This window comes from Gobio gobio (genome assembly GCF_949357685.1).
Source record: "Gobio gobio genome assembly, chromosome: 21".
Lineage (NCBI taxonomy): Eukaryota > Metazoa > Chordata > Actinopteri > Cypriniformes > Gobionidae > Gobio > Gobio gobio.
In genome coordinates this window covers 21611792-21637020 of record NC_137117.1, presented here as the reverse complement: position 1 = coordinate 21637020, position 25229 = coordinate 21611792, and the positions used below count along the sequence as shown (strand labels likewise).

Here is a 25229-nt window from a genome sequence, read left to right as displayed (position 1 = left end):
TTGTACTCTTTCTGTCTTTGTACACTTTAGCTGACATCCCTCCCTCACCAGGAAATATCCCCAGCTCCCACCCTCTGATGGTGCGTCATGCTGACCATGGCTCACTGACGCTGGGGGGTTCAAGCACCAGCAGCAGATTGGCTCAAGGCATGGGACGCAGCCAACGCTCTCTCCGCCAGCTCACGGCCAACACAGGCCACACTATCCATGTACATTACCCTGGCAACCGTCAGCCCAACCCTCCGCTCATCTTGCAAAGGTGAGTCCTTTAATGAACTTGTTTGCCTTTCAGTTTTCTGAAGATATGAAACCATACACTTCACAATGGTGCAGAAATTTGCATAACTACAAAGTTGAATGAAAAAAAAAAGCTTTCATTACTTTTCTTGGTTTCCTGTTGTTCCAACATGGCTAACATTATTAATGAGAATCAAATTGCAATTCTGTTTGGTGCCACTTGTGGTGCAAATATTACGCACTTCAACTCCTCTTTTTGTATTTGTCTCAGATTATTAGGCCCCAGTGCTGCAGCTGATATCTTGCAGCTGTCAAGCTCTCTGCCTCTGCAGTCTCGTGGTCGTGCCCGTCTCCTGGTGGGTAATGAGGATGTGCACATTATTGCCCGTTCTGATGATGAGCTGCTAGATGACTTCTTCCATGAGCAGAGCAGCACAGGAGGACAAGCTGGTGAGTCTCCCACAGACACGCTGCTTTACATTCACAGGTACAGATACACCTGCTAAACCCTTGTGTTCTGCAGGCACTCTTTCAAGTATACCGACCGCCTTAACCAGATGGACTGATGAGTGTAAAGTCCTGGATGCTGAGAGCATGCATGACTGTGTGGCAGGTGAGACCATCTCAAAATAAATATATTCTAGCATCTGTTGTTTAGAATGCACTGCAGGAAGAAAAAACTTGAGTGTATGTCAAAGGTCTAGTCTTGTGCTTGGTCTCTCAGTGGTAAAGGTACCCATACTGCAGCACCTGGAGAGCTTGCGTGACGAGGAGCTGGAGGAACGCAGGGAGAAGAGGAGGCGACAGTTGGCTGAGGAAGAGGAGACAGCCAAGCAGAATGAGAGTTCTGCAGCTGGGGAGGAGACCCGGGAGCAGAGCCTGCAGGTAAAAGAGCTAAATGTGAGCAAATAAAGAGAGAAAACAAGTGTAAAGCATAAAGGCTTTGACACACACCAAGATGACGTAAAATGAGAACAGCCTTCTGTAACTATAAGTTGTCAACGTCACAATGGGGTAATTTTGTTGCGCATGAGTTTACACAGCACAAGGAAGCTCGAATTGAATTAAAAAAAAAAAAAAAAAGTTAAATTAAATTAAATACAGATTGATTCTTATTGAAAACCATCTCTCAGAGCATGCGAGTACTACTGAATGCTTTAAAATTGCTTGAATTTCGAGCCCTGATTACAGTGATATAAGATTTGAGTCATACCGTCCAATACTAATTGAATTCGATCAGTATTAATTTATGGCAGGGCCATGGGTGTCAGCCAGGGCACAGGTTATATCCCTAATTTAATGTGAATTTCACAGTAACCGTGTATTAATTGTGGCTTTTATTTCCCACAGGGCCCTGGAATTGGAACAGTCAATGGAGCTGGAGAGAATGCTGCAGGTAAAAAACATTGCATCGTTGCATATTTTATATATAAAATAAAATATAATTATTTATTTATTTTGTGCATTTTATTGTTATTGCTGTTTCATTGAGCACAAAAACGAAAGTCAAACTGTTTTGTTTCTGAAATGTGAAAATGTGAAGATCCAGGGTTCTGAATGAGTTCTTCTGTGGGCTGTGGGTTGAGGTAGTAGTTTGTATAGTTTTAGGATCACACCAGATCTGGGAGATAACTATACAGTCTACTGTCTTTCCCACGGTAACCGCTTTGACAACTGGATGATCTTCCTGCCTACCCTCATCGCTGAGGCAACTGCTGCTAGGCAACAATCAATCGCTCAATCAAACAATTGTTTCGAGGCAACTGCTCAATTATTTATAGGTTTGCGTATACATGAATTGCATTCATCACATTACTGTCAATATGAACACATCTTTGAACACATTATTTGTTTATTTTTTGCCTGTGGCTGGAATATGTTTGAATGCAGTTATCCTTTCTATTTGTATGAGATCACAGTGGCTGTGTTGTGGTGAGGTAGTAAGTTGTGTTGTTGTTGGGGATCAGTATAGTGTGGCCCTCGAAGGAGATAACTATACAATTTACTGCCTTCCTCACTGCAGACCCTCAATCACATGCCCTGCCTTTGCATTAACTTCTACGACTGAGTTACAATGTCATTTATCATGTTTATCTAATTGAAGGGATTTCTCATTTCTTCTCTTCATTCTATTATCTGGTCAGAAGGAGAACAGGCCCAGAGTGGAGTGTCCTCCTGTCTAGACCCTCCTCGCACCTCTGAGGGTTTCCTCACAGCACCCCCATCAGGAGAAGTCACCCCAACCACCCCTGCCCCCCACGAGCAAGCCCTCGTGTCTCTGGAAACAGCCATCAGTCAGCAGGTGCACCAGCCAATCACAGAGCTGCTGCTGGCTGACTCCAATCCTGACTCTCATGGCGTCTTGCCAGGGGCGGGGCTTCCCCAGCTCTCAGCACCTGATAGGGTGAATTGTGAGGCAGAAGCATCTCAGATGGAAATGTCACCTGCACCTACTATTGGTGAGAGAGGAGGAGGAGCATTGGATGCAGTCAGGGAAGGTAGATTAACTTTGAATCCTGTAAAGTTAGATTTTACGCACTGTGCAGTGCCAAAATTGTTGTATAATCCCACTGCATTCTACATGCAACTACTGCATGTACGTTTCCCCCTTTTTAAATTGCATTTGTCGATTTGTCTACCAGAGGTTGACTTTATTTTCCCTGCTGTCTTTGCCTCAGCTTCTCTCAGTCCAGATATAGCTGAAAGTTCAGAGCCTGTGCCAGTGGGTGTGTCTCAGCTTGAGGGTTCACCCATGGATACGAGCAGTCCCGCCTCAGGAACGCAGGAAGAGACCGCTGTCAGCTCCGCTCCACCCAATCACATGTCTCAGGAACTGTCAGGAAGTGCTGACAGTGGCCTCACAGACAGGCAAACAGATGCAGAAACAGGGTAAGTATTTGAACCAAAGTACTTCATAGATAAATAGATGAGTAGTGACCAGCGTTTATTACAGTCTTTGTTAATTTAAGTGTATTTATATTTAAAATGATTTATTATTATTAAAAATAATAATTATACTAGTAATAATATATTTATCACTGTTATTATTAGTCATAAAATATTAGCTGGTATTAGTTTTTTGTTCGTGTGTGGTGGCAAATAAGGTCTACAGAAACATCAACTTTACTCGAAATTTGATCTAAATTCACTAAAAATATTTGCAAATGGTTCACATCTGTTGGTAAGATTTTAGACTTTGGAGCTTATATAAGGCCTAAAGCCCAATTTATACTTCTGCATCAAGTGTACGTCGTAGGCTGTGTGTAGCACGTGTAGCCTGACGTGCACCTCTCCAAAAATGTAACAACGTGTCAATTCTACACGGACACTGATTGGTCTGCCAGAACCTCTCCATCAGGGGTTATCATGCTCCCTCTGCATGTGTAGTTGCATGTCCACGAGGGCAACGACGCAGAGGTATAAATGAAAATCGATGCAAAGCCCACGGTGTAGAGGCTATGGTGCTGGTCCGACATATAAATTAGCCTTAACTGTCTGTTAAAAGATCTGATAATTGACTTGTCTAGCCAAGTCTGTTATTGGCCTATGATGGTCTCAAATGGTTAAATATTAGTTAAATTATTGGCAAATCACTTGTTAGGAACTAGTTTTTTTTCATTTGCAAGGTAAATTTACTCTCATCTATTTTTCTTTATTGATCTATTTTCTATTTCATCTATTTAAATACATTTTAATACATTAGTGAAAGATCTATGACTTGGATTCTTACCATATTATTATTTTTTTCATTTTAGCTCAACTTCTGTTTCATCTCCTGGTGAGACCATGCCTCGGAGTGACAGTGCTGATAGCCAATCACAAGCCATCCAGGAGGAGCCCCTCCCATCCACCAGCAATGATGAGGATGACCCTCTGGCAGGTTGGTTTTTCAGCACCGATTGATGACCGATATAGAGCCATACCTCAACTTTGTATCTAGGGCTGTAATGATTTGACCAAAAATAAAAACCTTGATGAATTGAACATTTTACCTCTATTACGATTAATGAATGATTATTTTGCCTTCCATTTTTTGCCCTCATAAGGTTTTTGAGTAAGTTCCTGATAAGGTTTTTACTGTAAATATTTTCTACTATTAAAGGTGGAATTTTTTTTTATTTTTATGAAAGTGCATTTCTGTGTGATTTTAAAATACTTGAAGGAAACGGTTCACTTTCAGCTGTTATTTTCTATGGGGCAGATGTCTGCTTGTTGTACATCAGATACAGATAAATTAACACAGTAGGCCTACATTTATTTGAATGCATTAGTGAGAGAGTGATTGTGTGTGTGAATTACTCATACCGTCTCTATTCAATATGAAGCTGTGGTTTGTACTTACTTCAAAGGTATTAAAATATATGCCTATAACGGTTGAGTTTCTAAGCTACTTTAGTGACTTTACTTTAGTCACTGGCAGTGGTGTAAAGTAACGAATTACAAATACTCTTGTTACTGTAATTTAGTAGTTTTTCTCAGGAATTGTACTTTATTAAGTAGTTTTATTTTTTGACAAGTAACAGTACTTTTACTTGAGTATGCTTTTTCCTTACTCTTTCCAACACTGGTCACAGGACAGCGTTGACTGCGCTGCTCTCTGCACGCAATCTTCACGTGATGTGCAAGCTTCTTGTCACAATATATCAGGCATTAGTTCAACATAATACACATCTGATGGTCTAAAATCGCTTTAATGTTCAAACTGGCTGGCCTTAAAACATACAAATGACAAAGCTTTGTGAGGACTCGGGTGAAAGAGGTCTGCCTTCAGGGCGCGCGCGCATTGTCAGAGACGCGACACGGCTCGGCTCTCTGTGTCACAGAAAAAAGCTGAGCACTGAACGGAGAAGTTTTCCTTATTGTTGTTTTTGAATAGTGCACAATCGCTTTAAATGTTCAAACTGGCAAGCTTTTAAACGCTTTTACTTGACAAACTTTATGAAGACAAAAGGGAAAGCGATCTGGCTTCGAGGCTTGCGCTGTGTGTGTGTGTGTGTCAGCGTGTAGGCTCTTACCTGTATAAACTGTATAAAACATGCAGTTACTATAGTGATTCTGGGCGTCTATAAACAAAGATAACTGCTCCTGCATCTCTCTGTGTGCCTGCAAACTGCATTTGATGTGACTGATGGGGCGGAGTCACCTGACTAAAACCGAAATAACAGACATGTGAAAAATACGTCTGTTAGAGGTTCTGAATTTCGGTTTCGATTAATCGTACAGCCCTATTTGTATCACACATTGTTTGTCACTTCATTGCAGGCATCAGTCTGCCAGAAGGTGTGGACCCATCTTTCTTGGCTGCACTGCCTGAAGACATCCGTCGGGAGGTGCTGCAGAACCAACTGGGAATCAGACCTCCTTCTCGGCCTCCTGTCACTTCTACGCTGACACCCTCAGCTAGTACTGTGTTGAGTGGAGGGCCAGGGGTGACAGAGGTCAGCCCAGAATTCCTAGCAGCTCTCCCACCTGCAATTCAGGAAGAGGTATGAGTGAACGATTGCAGAGAAATTTTAAATAACTTCTTTGAACAGAAAAAGACGTTCAAACTTGATGTGTGATGAATGTTTTTTTTTTTTGTGTGTCAGGTCTTGGCTCAGCAACGTGCGGAGCAGCAGCGTCGAGAGTTATCCCAGCAACCCACACAGGGCGATCAACCTCTGGACCCTGTCACGTTTATTCAGACCCTGCCCTCTGAGTTGCGGCGATCGGTTCTGGAGGACATGGAGGACAGTGTGCTGGCAGTCATGCCCCCAGATATTGCAGCAGAAGCTGCAGCACTGCGTAGGGAACAAGAGGCCAGGCAGAGACAACTGATGCATGAGCGGTTGTTTGGTCACAGTTCATCCTCAGCACTGTCTGCTATCCTACGCTCACCTGCTTTCACAAGCCGTCTTGGTGGCAACCGTGGGGTACAGTACACCCGGCTGGCTGTGCAAAGAGGAGGGACGTTTCAAATGGGAGGGAGTGCCAATCACAGCCGGTGAGTTTGACGATGGACAGGGCTCTGATGCTTGCTTTTTTTCCCTCCCAAGAAGCACGTGCTCCTTAAAGGATTAGTTCACTTCAAAATGAAAATATCCTTATAATTTACTCACCCTCATGCCATCCAATATGTTCATGTCTTTCTTTCTTCATTGGAAAAGAAATTACGTTTTTTGAGAAACATTTAAAATTTTAAACTCATCCAAAATGAGGAGCCAAATCAATGCAGTTTCATAGGGCTCTGCATGATCCCAGCTGAGGAATAGGGTCTTATCTAGCGAAACCGTCTATCATTTTCTAAAAAATAAAATAAAAATGTAATACTTTTAACCTAAATTGCTCATCTTGCGCTGCTCTCCGACACACCACGGATTGCGCAATCACGTCGGAAAGGTCACGCTAGACATAGTACAGCCTCCGTGTTCACATAGCGCTCGTGCGAAGACTAATACAAACGCCCTTTAGCAAACAAAGGTTAAACAACGATGTCGGATGATTTTCAAGTTGGAGATGGAGGGGTTTTTTTGTGAAGGGCGTTTGTATTAGTCTTTGCACGTTCGTTTGGGGCGGTACTTCCGCCTATGTCTGGCATGACCTTTCCATCGTGATTGCGCAATACGTGGCACGTCACAGAGCAGTGGAAGATGAGCAATTTAGGTTAAAAAGTATATAAATGTTTATTTTTTTCTTAAATGACGAATGGTTTTGCTAGATAAGACCCTATTCCTCAACTGGGATCGTGCAGAGCCTCTGAAGCCCTTTGAAACTGAATTGATTTGGACCTTCAACCTGTTGGTTGCAATTCAAGTACATTATGTGAAGAGAAATTCTGGAATATTTTCCTCAAAAACTTAATTTCTTTTCAACTGAAGAAAGAAAGACACGAACATCTTGGATGAGACGGGAGTGAGTAAAGGGACGCTCTGAAAATCTATCAAACAATGTGTACAAAGAGACATTCACAAGCAAATTGATTTACTTTTAGAATACAAAAGTAGTTTTTTTTAAATATTTCTACTTTCAACTTTATTTAATAATTGTTCTTTCATACTTTAAACTGTAATAAACAGATTATGGTGGCGATATTAGACAAATCTATATATTGAGGAATATGTTAAATAATGTTCTTAGTCTTTCATTCCTGTGACAGGGCAGGCCAGACAAGATTACTTTGAATAAAATGCCAGATACAGTTTGTGTGACCAAAATGCCAGTAATAACCAGGAAAAATTACTCTTATTTTGAAATGTCTGTTTTACCAGCTGCTCATTCAAAAAGATGAGGGATAAAATATGCACTCTTACAGCCATCTGCAACACCCTAAAATAAAGATAACTTATAGCTTATCAATAGTAGATCTGCAATCTATTGGCATAAATGTGCTGTATTCATTCATTGTGAGCTGCTCTGAAACTGCTGGCCAGTAGAAGCACTGAGTTTGGACTTTGAATGTACAGTGTGCTCATTTATTTAATTAAAAGTCCCTGTGAACTGGAAGTTGCAACCGACTTCAGTGTGATGTATTTCCAAATGAAACAGAATATTGAATAAAGGGCAAGGTTTTACTTTATCACACCTCCATCCCTCGCTCATAGCAGACTGATGGTTGGAAGGGAGTGGTTAAGGTTATTCTACCCAAACTGACCTCATCAGAGAAGCACATTTTCTGATTTTGATTAGATTACCACAGCAAACAAATTTTGTTCTGTGTATTAATTGTTCACTGCAAGGCTAGTAATGTGCTAAATAGGGTCAATTTTGATTTTATGACTTTAATAATTATATTAGACCATATCACGATTCCTGTTTTCCCATCCACAAATTTAAGGCCTCTTTAAAATTATAATTAAGATTTTTGTTGTACCATTTAAGCCATTACATTTTTTTAATAACCTTAAATTTCATAAAACTGACCTTTTTTTATTTGCACACTTGCTCCTAAATACATTTTTCTTTTGTCTTTTTTTTGTCACAAATGCGAGTGAAACACTTGCGCTGTGGAACCCTGATGGAAGCAGTATTTGTTTTTGCACCGTTACGTTTTAGTATCTCTAATTCATCTTTTGTCTATTTTTAAATCTAGGCCCTCTAGTTCTAACGTTGATTCTCTCCTGCGCCTGCGGGGGCGTCTCTTGTTGGACCACGAGGCCTTGTCCTGCCTTCTAGTGCTGCTGTTTGTCGACGAGCCCAAGCTCAATACCAGCCGCCTCCATCGAGTGCTGCGTAACTTGTGCTATCACTCTCAGACACGTGGATGGGTCATTCGCAGCCTTCTGTCTATCCTGCAGCGCAGCAGCGAGAGCGAGCTGTGCCTGGAGTCCGCGCGCCTGGAGGAGTCCCGTGGCAAGCGCTCACTAGGCCAGGGCTCTTCCAGTGGAGGAAAGGGTTCCTCTTCATCCCCGCAGACAGCTGTAGCTTCTTCGTCATCGTCCTGCTCATCATCATCCTCTCTGGAGCTGTTGAACAGAGTGGAGTCGCGTAGTTCCAGTCAGCTCTCCTGGCTCTCTGTGTCAATGGACGCAGCTCTGGGATGCAGGACCAATATATTTCAGATCCAGCGGGTGTCGGGCAGGAAACACACAGAGAGGCATTCAGCAGGAGGGGGCATGAGCTCGGGAGGGCTTGGAGGTGGAGTGTCAGGAACGGGAGTAGCATGTGCAAGTGGAGGAGGTGGATCAACTGTTCACATCCACCCACAGGCTGCTCCGGTTGTCTGTAGACATGTACTGGATACCCTTATCCAACTAGCCAAGGTAAGAGAGAACCTTTAGCTACAGGGTGGAATCGTTTGTCACTAGGGGTGGGAATCACAGGGTTCGACACGATACGATACATGGCTCATGATACCGATAATACAGCAATTCTGCGATTAATAAGTATACTACTGGACAATCCTATAATTATACATCATGACTGGGAGCAGGGAAATCTATTCAGAGCGGCTTATTTTATTAATTAAAATATCAGTTTGGCGCCAGTGTATAGATTCTCATATCGCACGGAAAAGGACAACAATATAATGCCCTATCGATATTTTGTCCTACCCCTATTTGTCACTGCGTCTACAACATATTACAATATAATCAACAGGTGATCATAAGCAATCTATTGACATTAATGCGCTGTATTCATTGTTTGGAAACTGCTCTGAAACCACAAGCCTGTAGAACGTGCAACAGTGCCACTATGTGCAGCACTCATATTTAATTAAATCATAGTTTAATAATCAAATTTTTTGACACGCATGCTCCTAAATACAGTTCATATATATCTATTGCATAACGTAATGAGCGTTATGCTCACACTTTCAAGTCCTGTTTCATCTTTTAAGTCTTTGTATCTCTTATTTTTCTTGTAGGTATTTCCTAGTCACTTCACTCAGCAACGCTGTAAAGATACCCTGTCTGCCTCTTCATCTGACTTGGACACTCGTCTTTGTGCTAGCTCAACACCAATTGCTAGTGCAAGCTGCCGGTCGAGTGGCACCAGTCAGAGTAACTCCTCAGCTATTCCGAGCAATCCCACTTCTACCCATAATTCCCTGAGCACCTGCTCAGTTACACCACAGTCCCTGGGCATCTCCACTGACTTCTGGGATCTCCTGGTCAAGCTGGACAACATGAATGTGAGCCGTAAGGGCAAGGCCTCCATGAAGACTGTGCCTCTAGGTGGTGCTGGTGAGACAGAGGGGGCGTTGTTCAGCCTTGAGGCGTCTCCGCTAGGCCAGCTGATGAACATGCTGTCCCACCCAGTGATCCGCCGCAGTTCTCTCCTCACTGAGAAACTACTCCGTCTGCTCTCTCTGATCTCCATCGCGCTGCCTGACAACAAGGCCACAGAGGTTCCAGCCAGCCACCCAGTGCCTCAGGCCCCAACTGCCACACCCTCTGCTCCTTCCACTCAAACCACAGCGGGGACAGGGACCATCTCAGCGGTGGCAGGTGTGGGCACCACGCAGGGTTCAATAGGCCCGATGCCCTCTCAACCAGCAACTGCGGTGTCTGTTGTTGCAGGCGGCACCACCACCTCCAGCAATATTATTGGTGAGTTTCACTGAGTGTTTGAAAACACAATGGATTAAAAACATGAACTAATACCAGCTGTTTTGTTATTTTTAATTGCAGTCTCCACTAAGTTAAAATCATAATTACAAAACTGATAGTTCCAGACTTTGATTTATGATTGGCTGAGCTACATTCAAAGCCGTTGTAAAATACTCTATAAACACACATTTGTGACCTCATAACAGTATTAATGCACCACTGCCATTCTGGTAAACATTGCTAATGTCAAACCAATAACTAAAAACACAAACAAAACACAAATTTATAAGGAAGATATCCGCTTTTATACATTTTAGAAGTCATTCTAAAATAAAATAATTTTGTATAATGCTGTGATTGACCAGTCAATTGTCTGGGCCTCTGACAGTACAGTATTTCACTTTATCTCACTATTTTAGCTGCAAAGCTGAAGGCTGCAGTGAGCATCACAGACATTGAAACCAAACTTGCCTCTACTGGACTGACAGAGAAACAACTGCAGCTCTCTGTGGAGGTATTTAATGATAATGCACGCACACATGTCGTTTCATGTCTTGTTCTCCTAACCCTGGGCTCTTTTGACCCAGCTCAGCAGTCTTATTAGTTGCCCCCTGTGGTTTGTGTCCAGGTGCTGACATCCCACTCGTGTTCAGAGGAAGGTCTGGAGGATGCAGCCAACATCCTGCTGCAGCTGTCAAGAGGGGATGCACTAACCCGAGACACTGTACTCAAACTTCTGCTCAGTGGGGCACGTCAGCTCGGATACACTCTCTGCAAGCAAATCGGTCAGTACCTCATCATATGGGAAAAAAAGCTACCACCCTTTTAAGATTTCTGTATGGTCGCGCACTGAATATTTAATATGCATTTCTATTTAAATGTAGCTGTCCAGGTATATGCTATTGTGCTCATGATTTTCATCACCATCATGAATAGTCTGTTTTCAGCTTACTTTTCTTAAATTGCAAAACTGAATTGCTGTCTTTTGATTGGTCTCTTTTCAGGCACTTTACTGGCGGAGTTGAGGGAGTATAACCTGGAGCAGCAGAGAAGAGCACGTGCTGATGCTCAGTCTCCTGAAGCTTCTCATGAGGACCCATCCATCACCACACGCCCCAAGGGCAAGATGACCAGCAGGTAACGAGAAAGTTTCAACCTACACTACCATTCAAATGTTTGAGGTCGGTTAGATTTTGAAAAATGTTTTCGAGAAAGAAAGTCTCTTATGCCCACCAAGGCTGCATTGATTTGATTAAAAATACAGTAAAACAAACATTTTGACGATTCATTGAGTTATCAGATAAATTTGAAGTGAATAATAGCCTTTAAAGTCAGCATGAAATCAAAATGTATCCTGTTTACTTTGTTAGTACACATTGCTTGTCTTGGTGAACAGTTCACAAAAAAATAAAAGTTCAGTTAGGGCATTTAATTATCTTATATGAACGTGCCTTAGAAAAAAACATTACTAGTGTGCATTTTGAGACAAAACAATGGCACTAACATATTTTAAGATATTATTTTGCAAGTTACTTTCATCTAAAACAGCTCAAACAGATTGACTGGTCTTTACTGTGCGCCATAGAATAGGAGCGCACTGCTGAAACAGCGCTGGAAGATCATCACCCAACCAGGATCTTGTTACTTATTCTATGCAATTAAAAATATTTTAATGCTTGAACACTTTGTAGAGGATTTTGGACTTTTGAAGAGGCCACCATGTTTCCAAATGCCAAACTATTGATTGCTCTGAGATATTAGCACAAAATCTGGTCCAGATGCAGTTGACATGATTGTGAACGGGCCCACACTTTGATTTTTTTTTTCTTCTCAAATTGAATCAAGGAATCATAATCAAATATCATTCTTATGTTGATTTGATGCTCAAGAAACATCTATTATTTTTTATCAATCTTGAAAACAGTAGTACTACTTAATATTTTTGTAGAAGCCATGGTACTTTTTTTGTCAGTATTCTTTGATTTAATTTAAAATATATTTTTTTGTAAAATTATACATGTATACAGTTTCTATCACTTATGATCAACCAATGCATCCCTGCTGAATCAAAGCATTAATTTCTTTCAACAACAAAAAATCTCACTGACCATAAACTTTTGAATGGTAATGTACCTCTGGATTTAAGCTGGTTGAATAAAAATATTGGAGGTTTAATTCACATTTGGAGCAATTTAAAGAAACTGCCTAGATAAAAGATTCTGCTGAATGAGTAAAAATTGACAACACTATTGCAGGACTTTACTTTTCTTCTGCACATAATGGTTCACAACAATAACAGTACTTTCCCTTGGGTCTGAATGGTTTACAGGTTTGATGGGTCAGAGAGTGTGGTGATTGTGGCTGCTCAGAAGCGCACGTTAGGTGGCCGTGAACTGCAGCTGCCTTGCATGAGCTCGCTCACTTCCAAGACCTCCACGCAGAAGTTTTTCCTGCGTGTTCTGCAGGTCATTATTCAGCTCAGAGAAGACACGCGGCGTGCTAACAAGAAAGCTAAGCAGACAGGAGGAAGACTGAGTAAGTCACTCTCTTTTAACACAGAGGCATCCTCTAATCCTTTAAGAACATTTGCACGCTTCACATTGAAGCTTTCAATTCGGTCTCATCTCCCATTGAGCTCTATAGACAGCTTATTTTATGTTATAGATTCATTCCCCATTTGTTTCCAGGTTCAACCAGTCTGGGCTCGGCCAGCAGTATCCAGGCTGCGGTCCGTCAGCTGGAGGCTGAAGCGGACGCCATCATTCAGATGGTGAGAGAGGGGCAGAGGGCCCGCCGTCTACAGCAGGCCCCCCCACCCTCTTCATCCGCATCCTCTTCCGCTGCTGTTGCTGCTGCTGCTGCATCCGCTGCTGTGGCTGTGGCTGGATCGTCTGCCCCCAGTACCTCTGCAACCAACAACCCCCCCGCTGGCACGGCCAGCGCAGCCACGGTTAGCATGGGCCGCACTGACAGCAGGCAGACTGCTACTGACTCTACTCACCATCACACACCCATGATGTTCATAATACCCTGTGTATTTCTTAGCGACGATATCTCACAGCCTAGGACACCACTGACTTATTTTTCTCAGTCAAGTTACGCTCCATTTTATTTGGATGTAACTACATTACACACAGGCACAGCGGTATAGCTAAAATAAATATTGAGAAAATCGCCTTTAAAGTTGTCCAAATTAAGTCCTTAGCAATGCATATTACTAATGATATATATTTTAATATATTTACAGCATGAAATTTACAAAATATCTTTATGGAACATGATCTTTACTTAATATCCTAATGATTTTTGGCATAAAAAAAAAATCTATAATTTTGACCCGTACTATGTATTGTTGGCTATTGCCACAAATATACGGTTTTGTGGTCCAGGGTCACCATATAATGTATTAAAATAGTGCTTTTTAACTAAATGAACATATTACATATCATTTATATAATATATTAATTAATATATATTAATTATATTTATATGTACCAATTTATCAATAAATGTTATACACAGCAATATTTATTTTAACTAATTCACTGAAATGGAAAGTTCAAAAGCACGGATTCGGAAATTTATGCAAATTATTCAGACTTCCCATTTTTGTTTAAACCTGAGAGCCTATTATAATCTTTCTTAAAGTCTTCATACTCAGATATGAAATAGCCTATCAAAAAAGTTTTTAGGAAATCAACTGCAATTAAAATTACTGAAAATTAATTTTATATCACCAACAAAATCATTGCATATATATCAAATACTACCTATATCGCCGAGCCCTGATTACTCATTAAATCCAATGAAAATGGTAAACCTTTTGCTTGCAGTTCAAATGAAAACGATACATCTTCTAAAAGACGACCTCAGACGCTATTTTAAAAGTTACTGAAGTTACACTGAGCCCACAATTGTTTTCCAGTGACAAACCAAGTCATTCTGTCATAAGACCTACCAGTGACTCTTCTAAACCCCAGCTCTCTTTCACCTCTCTACTGCACTGCCTTCCACTGCATTGTGCTGCATTTAACACAAAAAGCCTGTATGGTGCAGTATTTGAGAGATTTGAATGTTGCATCCAGTTTTTTGATTCTCTCCCGTCTCTAGCTTTGTCTTTTTGTGTGTGGTTTGATTTTTGGCTTGCTGTCAGTGCTTCTTTGCTTAAGCTCCATCCCAACCCCCTATTTCCTGGCAATGTTTTGATGCATGATACCCAGTCTCTAGCACTGCTTCTGGTTTCAGTCTGTGATTACCCCCATTTCATCCTTTTTCCTACATTATACACTCTATTTGTCTCTTCTCCTCTGTCGGGGGGAATTGTATTGATTCTCATCCTATTCCTTGGTTCCCCTGGTTCAGTCGGAGGTGCACTCTGTTGCCGAGCCCCCAGCAGCTCAAAGAGATGATTCGCCCATGGATGTGGACCAGCCCTCACCCCTAGAACAGGACCAGGCAACCTTAGGTATGGCCCTGTAAAACAAAAGCTGTGAAATGACGACAATAGGAACATCAGTGAATGGAATTATAGCATCTGAATCACCGAACTTTTATGTTCTCATACGAGACTGTTATGATTTATAGCGTCTATAATGGTACTGCAAGGAATAGGGTTAGGTATTGCGAGCCGAATCCTAATTTCCAACAACCATGGATTCAATAAGACATGCAAATTTTGATTCCACCTGTCAATTCTTGTGTGCACATTTTAATGTGATTTTGAAACTATTCAAGCACAAGAAGGCGCTAAAGAAAACTATTCTGTACTCTCGCGCTGTTTTCTTTGCTGCGTGCACATCCAAAGCATGTGCTCAGAAACCCGGCTCTCATATAATAAGTGAATACTGAAGTGCGTTCTCTTTCGCATCATCTTGGGTTTGAACGGACAAACACACAAAATTGTCAAAAAAATATCAGAGAGGCTGTTCACTGCAGAGCAAATGGCTGGAGCTTACATCTAGCTCCCCCTCGCAAGACGTCCAGCTGGGAGGAGTGAATGTAGTTTGTACTAATAGGTGGAGCTAGAATATCCAACTATACCCTAACCCAGTGGTTCTCAAACCTGTACTGGGAACCCCCCACCAGTGCACATTTTGCATATCTCCCTCATCTAACACCGCTGAATCAACTCATCAGCTCATTAATAGAGACTGCAAGACTTGAATTGTGTGTTTGATGAGGGAGACATACAAAATGTGCAGGGTGAGGGGTCCCCAGGACAGGTTTGAGAACCACTGCCCTAACCCTACCCTCAACTCTATCCTTCCACCCCATTAGACGTCCAGAGAGGTGGATTTGGACGTCATTTGACTCTACAGTGAGCACCACTTGAAATATCCACGTAAATGTTTGTCATAAGTTAAGATAAGCAGTAGAAAAAGAAAACGCATGTTCGTCAGTATATTGGATGCATTACGTTTGATTTCAGTTTCTGTACCTAAACTTTGTTCAATTGTATTTATGCTATTGCTAATTTGTTTTCTATGTGCTTTATTTTAATTAATTTATAACTGTTTACTTGACTTAAATGTTTGAAATGTATATTAGTTAGGCTTGTTGTTTTTGCTGTTATTTTTGTTGAGAAGACAAACTGAAAATTTAAATGAAACTGGAAATCAGAAAGAATCAGAGTTGCTAAAATTCAAGAGTCTACCAGTTATTATTTGAAAATGGATGAATGTTGTTGTTTTTTTGTTTTTTTTATAAATGTTTCTACACTATTGTTCAAAAGTTTAGGGTCAATGTTTTTGTTGCTGGTTTGCATTGGTTAGCATAAGGGAATTCTTTAAAAAAAAAAATAATAATAATAATCTTACCAACCCCAAATTTTTTAACTGAACTGTACATAACTTCAGTCAAAGTTTAATGTCCAATTGCCTTTTCCATATTAAGATTTAAGTTAGCTTCAAATGTAATATCATTGATGTACAGTTATATACTTCTTTGGTGATTTTAAATGGCTTTGCAATGTAAGCAGGTAAATGCATTACAAATAGTATTAGATTACTCTTTTAGACCAGGCTTAGTGCATAATTCTACAAACCATGTAACACTATCCAAGGACCATATGCCTGGTTCTACATTAATAAAACCTGAGAAATCAGGCTGAAATAACTGGTTTATATAGAATGCATGTTAAAATATGGTTTGTGTGTGTGAGTAGGTGAAGAGAGCAGCAGTCAGCAGGAACAGGAGGAGCGTTTGCCTGACCTGCCGTTGTTGAGTGAGCAGCTGTTGTTAGACGAGCTATGGGACATGCTGGGGGAGTGTCTGAAAGAACTTGAAGAGTCTCATGACCAACATGCAGTTTTAGGTATGTTTATAAAAAAAATTACAGAATAAAAAAAAAAAGGAATTTTCATCTAACATCTATTTGTACCCCTGTAGTGCTGCAGCCTGCAGTGGAGGCCTTTTTCCTGGTGCATGCCACCGAGCGGGAAAGCAAACCTCCGGTTCGAGACACTCGGGAGAGCCAGCTGTCACACATCAAGGACGAGCCACCCCCACTGTCCCCTGCCCCTCTTACCCCCGCCACCCCCTCCTCTCTGGACCCCTTCTTTTCCAGGGAGCCCTCCTCTATGCACATCTCCTCCAACCTGCCTCCAGACACGCAGAAGTTCCTGCGTTTTGCAGGTTAGTCAATAAAAGCACAAGCTGTCTTATGGTCCCTAATGGAAGTTCACACAGTGTAGAGGAGTACATGATGAATACTGATGAAGGCTGTCCTCGATATGAACTCTCTCTGTCGTTAACAGAGACCCATCGCACAGTGCTGAATCAGATCCTCCGTCAGTCCACCACTCACCTGGCAGATGGGCCATTCGCAGTTTTGGTCGACTACATCCGCATCTTGGACTTTGATGTCAAGCGCAAGTAAGATACTTTTTCTGCTTTTTTATACACCATTAAGAAATGTTGACATTATTTTCATGACAATTAAAAACATTTTCCTGGGTCATATTTCATACCTAAATAAAGTTTTTTTTTTAACATTATTCTTGCTATATAATATAATAATTGTATTGACATTTATATGACAACATTAAATGAAAAAAATGTAAGCTTCCCCCAATTACTGTAATAAAAAATTACTATTATTAAATTAGTGTATTTAACTAGTGGGAGTCTATATTAAAAATCATGGAGAATGGGAATTATAAAAACAAAAAATCTAAAAACTAAAACATCTGGATTAATGTTAACTTGTCAGTGCAGAAAATCAAAACAACAGACTTAATTTTGTTTTAGCTAAAAATAATTTCTACATTTTATTTATTTTTAGAGGTTCATTAGAGATTTTGTTCTTCTCCCTCCTCTACTGGCCTTTTAGTCTCAAACCCACATTTATGGTTATTTTTGTTCTCTTGTTACATTTCGGTTTGCAGTCTTTATCTAATAAGTGTGTCGCTTAGGTATTTCCGTCAAGAGTTGGAGCGTCTGGATGAGGGGCTGAGGAAAGAGGATATGGCCGTCCATGTGAGGAGAGACCACGTCTTTGAAGATTCTTACAGAGAGCTGCACCGCAAGAGCCCAGAGGACATGAAGAACAGACTGTAAATCTCTCACACTTTCTCACTTTCAGACTCTCTCACCGATGTGCACAGGGTTTTTTTACCGATAGCTGCAAGCAGCAAGAGCAGAGCAGGGCAGTTGTTTGTTCTCTTTTTCATTCTCATGATATTTCTCTACAGGTATATAGTGTTTGAAGGAGAGGAGGGTCAGGATGCAGGTGGGCTGTTAAGGGAGTGGTACATGATTATCTCCAGAGAGATGTTCAACCCCATGTACGCCCTGTTCCGCACCTCGCCTGGCGACAGGGTCACCTACACCATCAATCCTTCCTCCCACTGCAACCCCAACCATCTCAGCTACTTCAAGTTTGTGGGACGTGTGGTGGCCAAAGCAGTCTATGACAACAGGCTATTAGAGTGTTACTTCACACGCAGCTTCTACAAGCACATCCTGGGCAAGAGCGTCAGGTACCATCAAGGATTATCCTCATCATCATGATTAGATTGTGTATATATCGCTACAATGTATATAGAACAAGCTGGATTATTTTGTGTTATAGGTATACAGACATGGAAAGCGAAGACTATCCCTTCTTCCAGGGTCTGGTCTACTTGTTGGAGAACGATGTGTCCACTCTGGGCTACGAGCTGACATTCAGCACAGAGGTATGGGCTGCATTTTCCTACCGAGTACTTACTTATTTAGTTATTTCGGTATTAAGATTGTGTTAGTATGAAGAAACAGGCATGATAATCACTTACTCGTATGTTCACAGGTCCAAGAGTTTGGTGTGTGTGAAGTGAGAGATCTGAAGGCCAATGGTGCCAACATCATTGTCACAGAAGAGAATAAGAAGGAATATGTGCATCTGGTCTGCCAGATGAAGATGACAGGTGAGCATACGCTTCAATAAATGTTCTTGCTTTTTGCTTGAGGATGGGGAGGTTCTGAAACTACATCTTTGTTTCTCAGGTGCGATCCGTAAGCAGCTGGCCGCCTTCCTGGAGGGCTTCTATGAGATAATCCCCAAGAGACTGATCTCCATCTTCACTGAGCAAGAGCTGGAGCTGCTCATCTCCGGCTTGCCCACCATCGACATTGACGACCTCAAAGCCAATACAGAATACCACAAATATCAGTCCAGTTCTATTCAGGTATGTACACATCAAATGGACCAATTATCTGTGAGCAAAGTGACACCTGTCTGAAGCAAAAAAAATCTCTCCCCCAGTTTCTCTTGCTTCAAATTAGAGGTCACTACATAATAACAGATTTGTAAAGACAAAATCGTCTGGCTTTTAGCAATGATTTATTATAATTATATTTATATTTTAATTATATAATTGTTATATGCTTAATCTATTACATGAGCAATTGTAGTTTAACAATTATTACGCATTTAGTTTAAATGTATGTAAATATACACAGATAATGTGTAATATAAATAAGCTTTAAAATCAGATCAAAGTTGAGTTAACAGAGAAAAGTCATGGTACCAAGAAAGCCTGGTACCAACAAAGGCTTTGACCAAAAATGCATTTTGGGTGATTGAACTGGAACCGAGTTTTGGGGCATATTACTGCAGCACGGAATAATTTTATAGCCAACCTGTTTAAAATCGCATTTTCCTGCTTTACTTCTGTTAAAGCATTGATTTTGATTCTGATAAATGTCTTCCTATTCTCTACCTGGTATACATTTTTGTGTCCTCCTTTCTCTACACAGATCCAGTGGTTCTGGCGTGCATTACGATCCTTTGACCAGGCTGACCGGGCCAAATTCCTGCAGTTTGTTACGGGCACATCCAAAGTGCCACTGCAGGGCTTTGCTGCACTGGAGGGAATGAATGGCATCCAGAAATTCCAGATCCACCGAGATGACCGCTCCACTGACCGCCTGCCCTCTGCACACACTTGGTAAATGAACATTGTTTCCTCATAAAACACAGTGTTTTCATGTAATGCATTGTGCATCATGGAAATTCAGAATTTGTTATAAAGCACTTGTAAAAATGGATGGATGAGACATGCTGCTAAATTGCGTGGCAGTTGCATGATCAAAAATGGCTTTGGGTTTTTTTTTTTTCTTATTGCTTTATTTCACCCCTGTTTCTCTCTCCTTACAGCTTTAACCAGTTGGACCTCCCGGCGTATGAGAGCTACGAGAAGTTAAGACACATGCTGCTGCTGGCCATTCAGGAATGTTCTGAAGGCTTTGGACTGGCCTAAAGACTCTCTCTTAAACCCACATACAGACTCACACAGATGTAGACTTACATGTTGTTAACTTATGACACACATGCATATTCACATCACTATCATACATACGGCCAAGACCTACTTCTAATCCACATAAAACAAACAGATGGACGGCTAAACAAGTGATAGAGATGTATTGACATTGCCCACTACACACGAGCCTCGCATCGACACACCGAACTGTATTTGGTATATGTGTGTGTCTCACTTCCCTATTAAAATTTACAGAGCCCGGGAGAGGATCACAAAGGATATCTGCGGACTAATGTAAAAGACATTTTCTCCATTAAGTTTGGTTTCTCTGTACAAAAGGTTTGGGAGTTTATTATGTTTAATCTTTTTTGTTCTTCTCTGGCTGTTAAAATAAGGAGAGGGCTGTTTTGTGTGTGTAAAGAGGATGGTTGTAACCCTCTGGCTGGGAAAAAAAAGTTGATTGTCCTCTGTTGCTAATGTGTGACCTCACTAGCTTTGCAAATGGGAACTTTAATTTGGGGGAGGGCGGGGAAGTCGTGGATACTGGCGGGAGGGTGAGAACATGAAATGAGACGTGCAGGGATTTTCAGAACGGGGACATTTTTAGGCAACTTTTGTGGTATTTTTGGAGAGGAACACACAGATTTAAGAAGTGAAGGACTGAGACGTTGAACCGCGGGTGCTCAGACACGTGCGGTTATTACCAAACTGCTGATGCAGCCTCTCAGCAGCTAATCAGAACGTAAATTGCTACATAAATAAATGCATAAAATGAGCCCACTGTGTCCTCTAGAGTTGTTTCAATGTATGCCTTACACATTTGCACTAACAGGAGCAAATATCATTTATATGTTATGAGAGATATACTGATGGAGGTCCATGAAAACTAACTTGACACATGCTGTGGGGTCCAAGTATTAAAAGCTCTATTCTTCATCCTGAGTTATGTATGAGGAATGTGTGGAATATGTATGAGTTATGTATGGTGTTTTAGGGCAGGCTTTTTAGCCTTTGTTCTTGCCCTCTTCCACGCTTTTTGCATGGGAGCTGGTGTGAAGTGTAATGAGTGTCTCAGACCATCTGGAGCTCTCAGTAATGTCCATGCTGGGCATCCGTGCTGTTAGGAGACTGTTCATCATGCCTGCTTTCGCCTCCTCACCCCAGACAGCAGGAGTCCACTTGTCTAGACTGACATCTCTCAACATGGTGCAATATCAAAGGTGAGAGGATGTTGGAGCCGTGATCATTGCCTGTCTTTCAGATGTATCCTTTTGTTTACTCCGTTTAAACCATCAGAATGTGCCTGTTAGGCAGCCTCCAAAAATGAAAGTGTTTTCACACACCCTAGGTCTAAATTCCAGCAATAATGCACCTGCAAGTAACTGCCTTTTGCATCATGCACATGCATTCATTCTTGTTAAAGCTGTATGCAATGTGATTTGCTGTAAAAAGGTGTGAACACTTTGTGGTTATACTTTATTTGAAGGTGTCATTGTTAGTGTGTAATTATATATTTAAGTACTGAGTAATATTAGATGTAGTTAGTTGCGTGTAATTATGTATAATTTACTGTTATTACTATGTCAAGTACATGTAACAAGTACACTAAAATAGTGTTACCCACTTTGTTTTGGTGTCCTTGTTACATGTACTTACTATATGTACTTACTATAATTACATGTATCTAACCCTAGACTAAACCCTACACTGTAAAAAAAAATATTGTTGGTTTAACTTAAATTAACCTGGGTGCCTTAAAATTGAGTTCATTGAAATTAAACATTTGAGTTAATACAATAAAGGAAATTGGTTTAACAAATAGAAACTCACAGTATTATTGTATCTGAACCACATGAATGTAATTATTTTTGATAAATCATGAAAACAGCACAATTTGGCATGTTTCACTGCATTATTGCAAATAAAACACAATTACGCAATATGCTTACAACATGTTTTAATATTATTTGAATAAAGGGTGATGTCGATTCTCAAAAATGTCATTGTATTAACTCAAATTTTATATTTCAATTAACTCAATTTTAAGGCAGCCAGGTAACTTGCTTTAAAAAAAAAAAAAAAATTACAGTGTGTGAGTACATGAATATTACTCAGTACTCAAATGTATATTTACATTGTAACACAGACACCTTAAAATAGTGTAACCAAAAGATAATTTTCCAGGTAGGAAAAAACAATTATGCTATACACTTTTCACGTCATAATTCTTGACAGGAGAAAAATGTCTTATGATATTTGACCATTCAGTTATGACTTTATATTCTGCTTTTCAGGCTGGCCATCAGGGGGAGTGCAGTGATCTCGTTGCTGTTGTTAAATTTACAAAATAATAATTTCAGATTATTCTAAACATATTCTTTCAGGTAAAAAATGTATCCATTAGGTTGAGTGCATTGTTTGATTAAACTGCCTTGTAAGTGCCTTGGTTTTTGATTTACCTCAAACCAATCAATAATAATCAATAATGCAAGTGAAGTGAAGGGAGCGCTTTGTGCAGGTATTCTAAACAAAGTCGGTCTTATGGTTTTCTCAATGTGTTTCAGTTGTCACAGTTTATTATCTTAAATATACTGTTTCAGATTTGAGAAAATGGTTAGGTCGAGGCATAAAGCCAGTTTGTTAATGAAGTGTGTTTTTTGAGACAAAGCCAGGGCACTTTTAGTGTGGTACGGTGTGCATAAATCACCTCGCATATTGACTCTCCTGGAGAAATGATTAGGAAGGAAATAAATGTACTGCTTCATTTTTCAGGCAGACTGAAAGGCAATTAACTTCATGCTCCTAAATGAGAGTGTATATTTTAACCTTGAGTAGTGCTAGTGATCTTTTCCTGTACAGACCGTCCCATTTAATGCTGTTATATTAAGCTGTGAAAAGCTTTATTGTATGATCTAACAGCTCATATTATTTGCAGAGCATGTTGCAATTAGTTTTAGGCCATTGTGCTTATGTAATGACATCATCGGTGCTTGTGTTTATGGGAAACGATTAAGAGCTACTGAAATGTGCTGATACTTTTCGGAGCATGATTTTAGGTCTTTTGGTTCTGTGGCGATATGAAGAGAGTCGTTTGAAACCGAATGCTAATGCGATTTAATTAACGGTTGCATTTTTATCTGTGACACTTTTTTTAGAGGTTGTTCAGTGAATCCCACTGCAGAAGCCCAATTGTCGCCTTTTTAAATGTTTTCCCACCTTTGTTCTTCTGCTTCACTTGCTTTTCTATCAGTCTGGAAATGGGTTGGGAGTCTCCGCTCGAATCAGAGGCTGAGAAAACCTCTTTCCAGAAGCGCAGACACCACTGCGATTCGCATGACCTCATAGTCAAATTAACTTATGAACAGACTCTGCATTCTAGCAGTGCCATTATAAATCATCAAGCGCTGGCTTCCTCCTTCCTGTCTTCATCTCTGCTCTGTTTCCCTTCATCTTCATCTCTCTCACTCATTTTCAGCGCTTGTTTCTTGTGCTGCTGCACAATAACCAGAGACCTCAAGAGAGAGAGAGTTTAACGTCATAGCTTGTCCCACTTTAGATCCTGAGGAGTGTGCTTCCTTAGAAACGGAACAAAACAAACGTGCTGTTTTGTGACCGAAAGACTGAATTAATTAAGAGATGAGTATGTTACGCAGTTGGTAGTGGCCTTTAGCAGATCTTAAACATAATGCAGATGGTATCAGTAACCGTTACCCTGATATTTCCAGCCAGAGAGGTTGCATAGAAATGCATGTTGCAACATGGGACCACTCTTGGGGTCGTTGGTTTAGCTCGGTTATTTTGCGGCTGTAGTTGGGCAGCTAATGGATTAATTGAATTCATTAAGTGGATGTGGGGTCATTCTGATGGTCTGACCTGATGTTAATCACGGAGTAATTGAAGGGTAATGATGGAGGCAAAGCTCAGCCTGTGACTTCCAACCAATTCATGAATTATTGACAGACCAAAATTCCAGATTACTTAAACGTCAAAAGTGTGCAGTTGACTGCATGCTGTGTAATGCAGTTTTGCAGTCATTTGGCAAAGTTTTATATATTTTACATATAATTATACATTTTAGTATATTGTAGATTTTTATATACAGTGGGGAGAACAAGTATTTGATACACTGCCGATTTTGCAGGTTTGCCCACTTACAAAGCATGTAGAAGTCTGTAATTTTGTATCATAGGTAGTACTCTTCAACTGTGAGTGACGGAATCTAAAACAAAAATCCAGAAAAGTAATTAATTGGCATGTTATTGCATGACATAAGTATTTGTTACATCAGAAAAGCAGAACTTAATATTTGGTACAGAAACTTTTGTTAGCAATTTTCATACGTTTCCTGTAGTTCTTGACCAGGTTTGCAGGGATTTTGGCCCACTCCTCCATACAGACCTTCTCCAGATCCTTCAGGTTTCGGGGCTGCCGCTGGGCAATATGGACTTTCTGCTCCCTCCAAAGATTTTCTATTGGGTTCAGGTCTGGAGACTGGCTAGGCCACTCCAGGACCTTGAGCTGCTTCACTCCTTAGTTGCACTGGCTGTGTGTTTCGGGTCGTTGTTATGCTGGAAGACCAGCCTCGACCCATCTTCAATGATCTTACTGAGGGAAGGAGGTTGTTGGCCAAGATCTTGTGATACATGGCCCCATCCATCCTCCCCTCAATATGGTGCAGTCGTCCTGTCCCCTTTGCAGAAAAGCATCCCCAAAGAATGATGTTTCCACCTCCATGCTTCACGGTTGGGATGGTGTTCTTGGGGTTGTACTCATCCTTCTTTTTCCTCCAAACACGGCTAGTGGAGTTTAGACCAAAAAGCTCTATTTTTGTCTCATCAGACCACATGACCTTCTCCCATTCCTCCTCTGGATCATCCAGATGGTCATTGGCAAACTTCAGACAGGCCTGGACATGTGCTGGCGTGAGCAGGGGGACCTTGCGTGCGCTGCAGGATTTTAATCCATGACGGTGTAGTGTGTTACTAATGGTTTTCTTTGAGACTGTGGTCCCAGCTCTCTTCAGGTCATTGACCAGGTCCTGCCGTGTAGTTCTGGGCTGATCCCTCACCTTCCTAATGATCATTGATGACCCACGAGGTGAGATCTTGCATGCTGCCCCAGACCGAGGGAGATTGACCGTCATCTTGAACTTCTTAGATTTTTTTAACAATTGTGCCAACAGTTGTTGCCTTCTCACCAAGCTGCTTGCCTTTTGTCCTGT

General features: G+C 40.9%; 1 protein-coding gene across 11 annotated transcripts in view; it reads left to right on the top strand.

Annotated features, from left to right (window-relative positions):
- huwe1 (HECT, UBA and WWE domain containing E3 ubiquitin protein ligase 1) overlaps window positions 1-20950 on the top strand; it is a 52842-nt gene extending 31892 nt beyond the window's left edge. For 8 of the 11 annotated variants that reach the window (XM_079803190.1, XM_079803192.1, XM_079803189.1 and 5 more), the window contains 28 exons: window positions 31-259; window positions 509-687; window positions 761-850; window positions 962-1122; window positions 1588-1633; window positions 2382-2735; window positions 2916-3126; window positions 3993-4117; window positions 5500-5723; window positions 5826-6220; window positions 8306-8975; window positions 9581-10265; window positions 10685-10779; window positions 10894-11050; window positions 11270-11402; window positions 12595-12800; window positions 12953-13215; window positions 14628-14730; window positions 16429-16578; window positions 16653-16898; window positions 17021-17138; window positions 17678-17818; window positions 17957-18244; window positions 18337-18442; window positions 18553-18670; window positions 18750-18931; window positions 19503-19693; window positions 19903-20950. In XM_079803190.1, coding sequence (XP_079659316.1) covers window positions 31-259; window positions 509-687; window positions 761-850; window positions 962-1122; window positions 1588-1633; window positions 2382-2735; window positions 2916-3126; window positions 3993-4117; window positions 5500-5723; window positions 5826-6220; window positions 8306-8975; window positions 9581-10265; window positions 10685-10779; window positions 10894-11050; window positions 11270-11402; window positions 12595-12800; window positions 12953-13215; window positions 14628-14730; window positions 16429-16578; window positions 16653-16898; window positions 17021-17138; window positions 17678-17818; window positions 17957-18244; window positions 18337-18442; window positions 18553-18670; window positions 18750-18931; window positions 19503-19693; window positions 19903-20005 — 5969 coding nt within the window. In that variant the 3' untranslated portion in view covers window positions 20006-20950. The remainder of the gene's footprint in view (window positions 1-30; window positions 260-508; window positions 688-760; window positions 851-961; window positions 1123-1587; window positions 1634-2381; window positions 2736-2915; window positions 3127-3992; window positions 4118-5499; window positions 5724-5825; window positions 6221-8305; window positions 8976-9580; window positions 10266-10684; window positions 10780-10893; window positions 11051-11269; window positions 11403-12594; window positions 12801-12952; window positions 13216-14627; window positions 14731-16428; window positions 16579-16652; window positions 16899-17020; window positions 17139-17677; window positions 17819-17956; window positions 18245-18336; window positions 18443-18552; window positions 18671-18749; window positions 18932-19502; window positions 19694-19902) is intronic. The other 3 variants (XM_079803184.1, XM_079803191.1, XM_079803183.1) reach the window with 3 other exon arrangements.
- Window positions 20951-25229: the final 4279 nt, after the last annotated feature.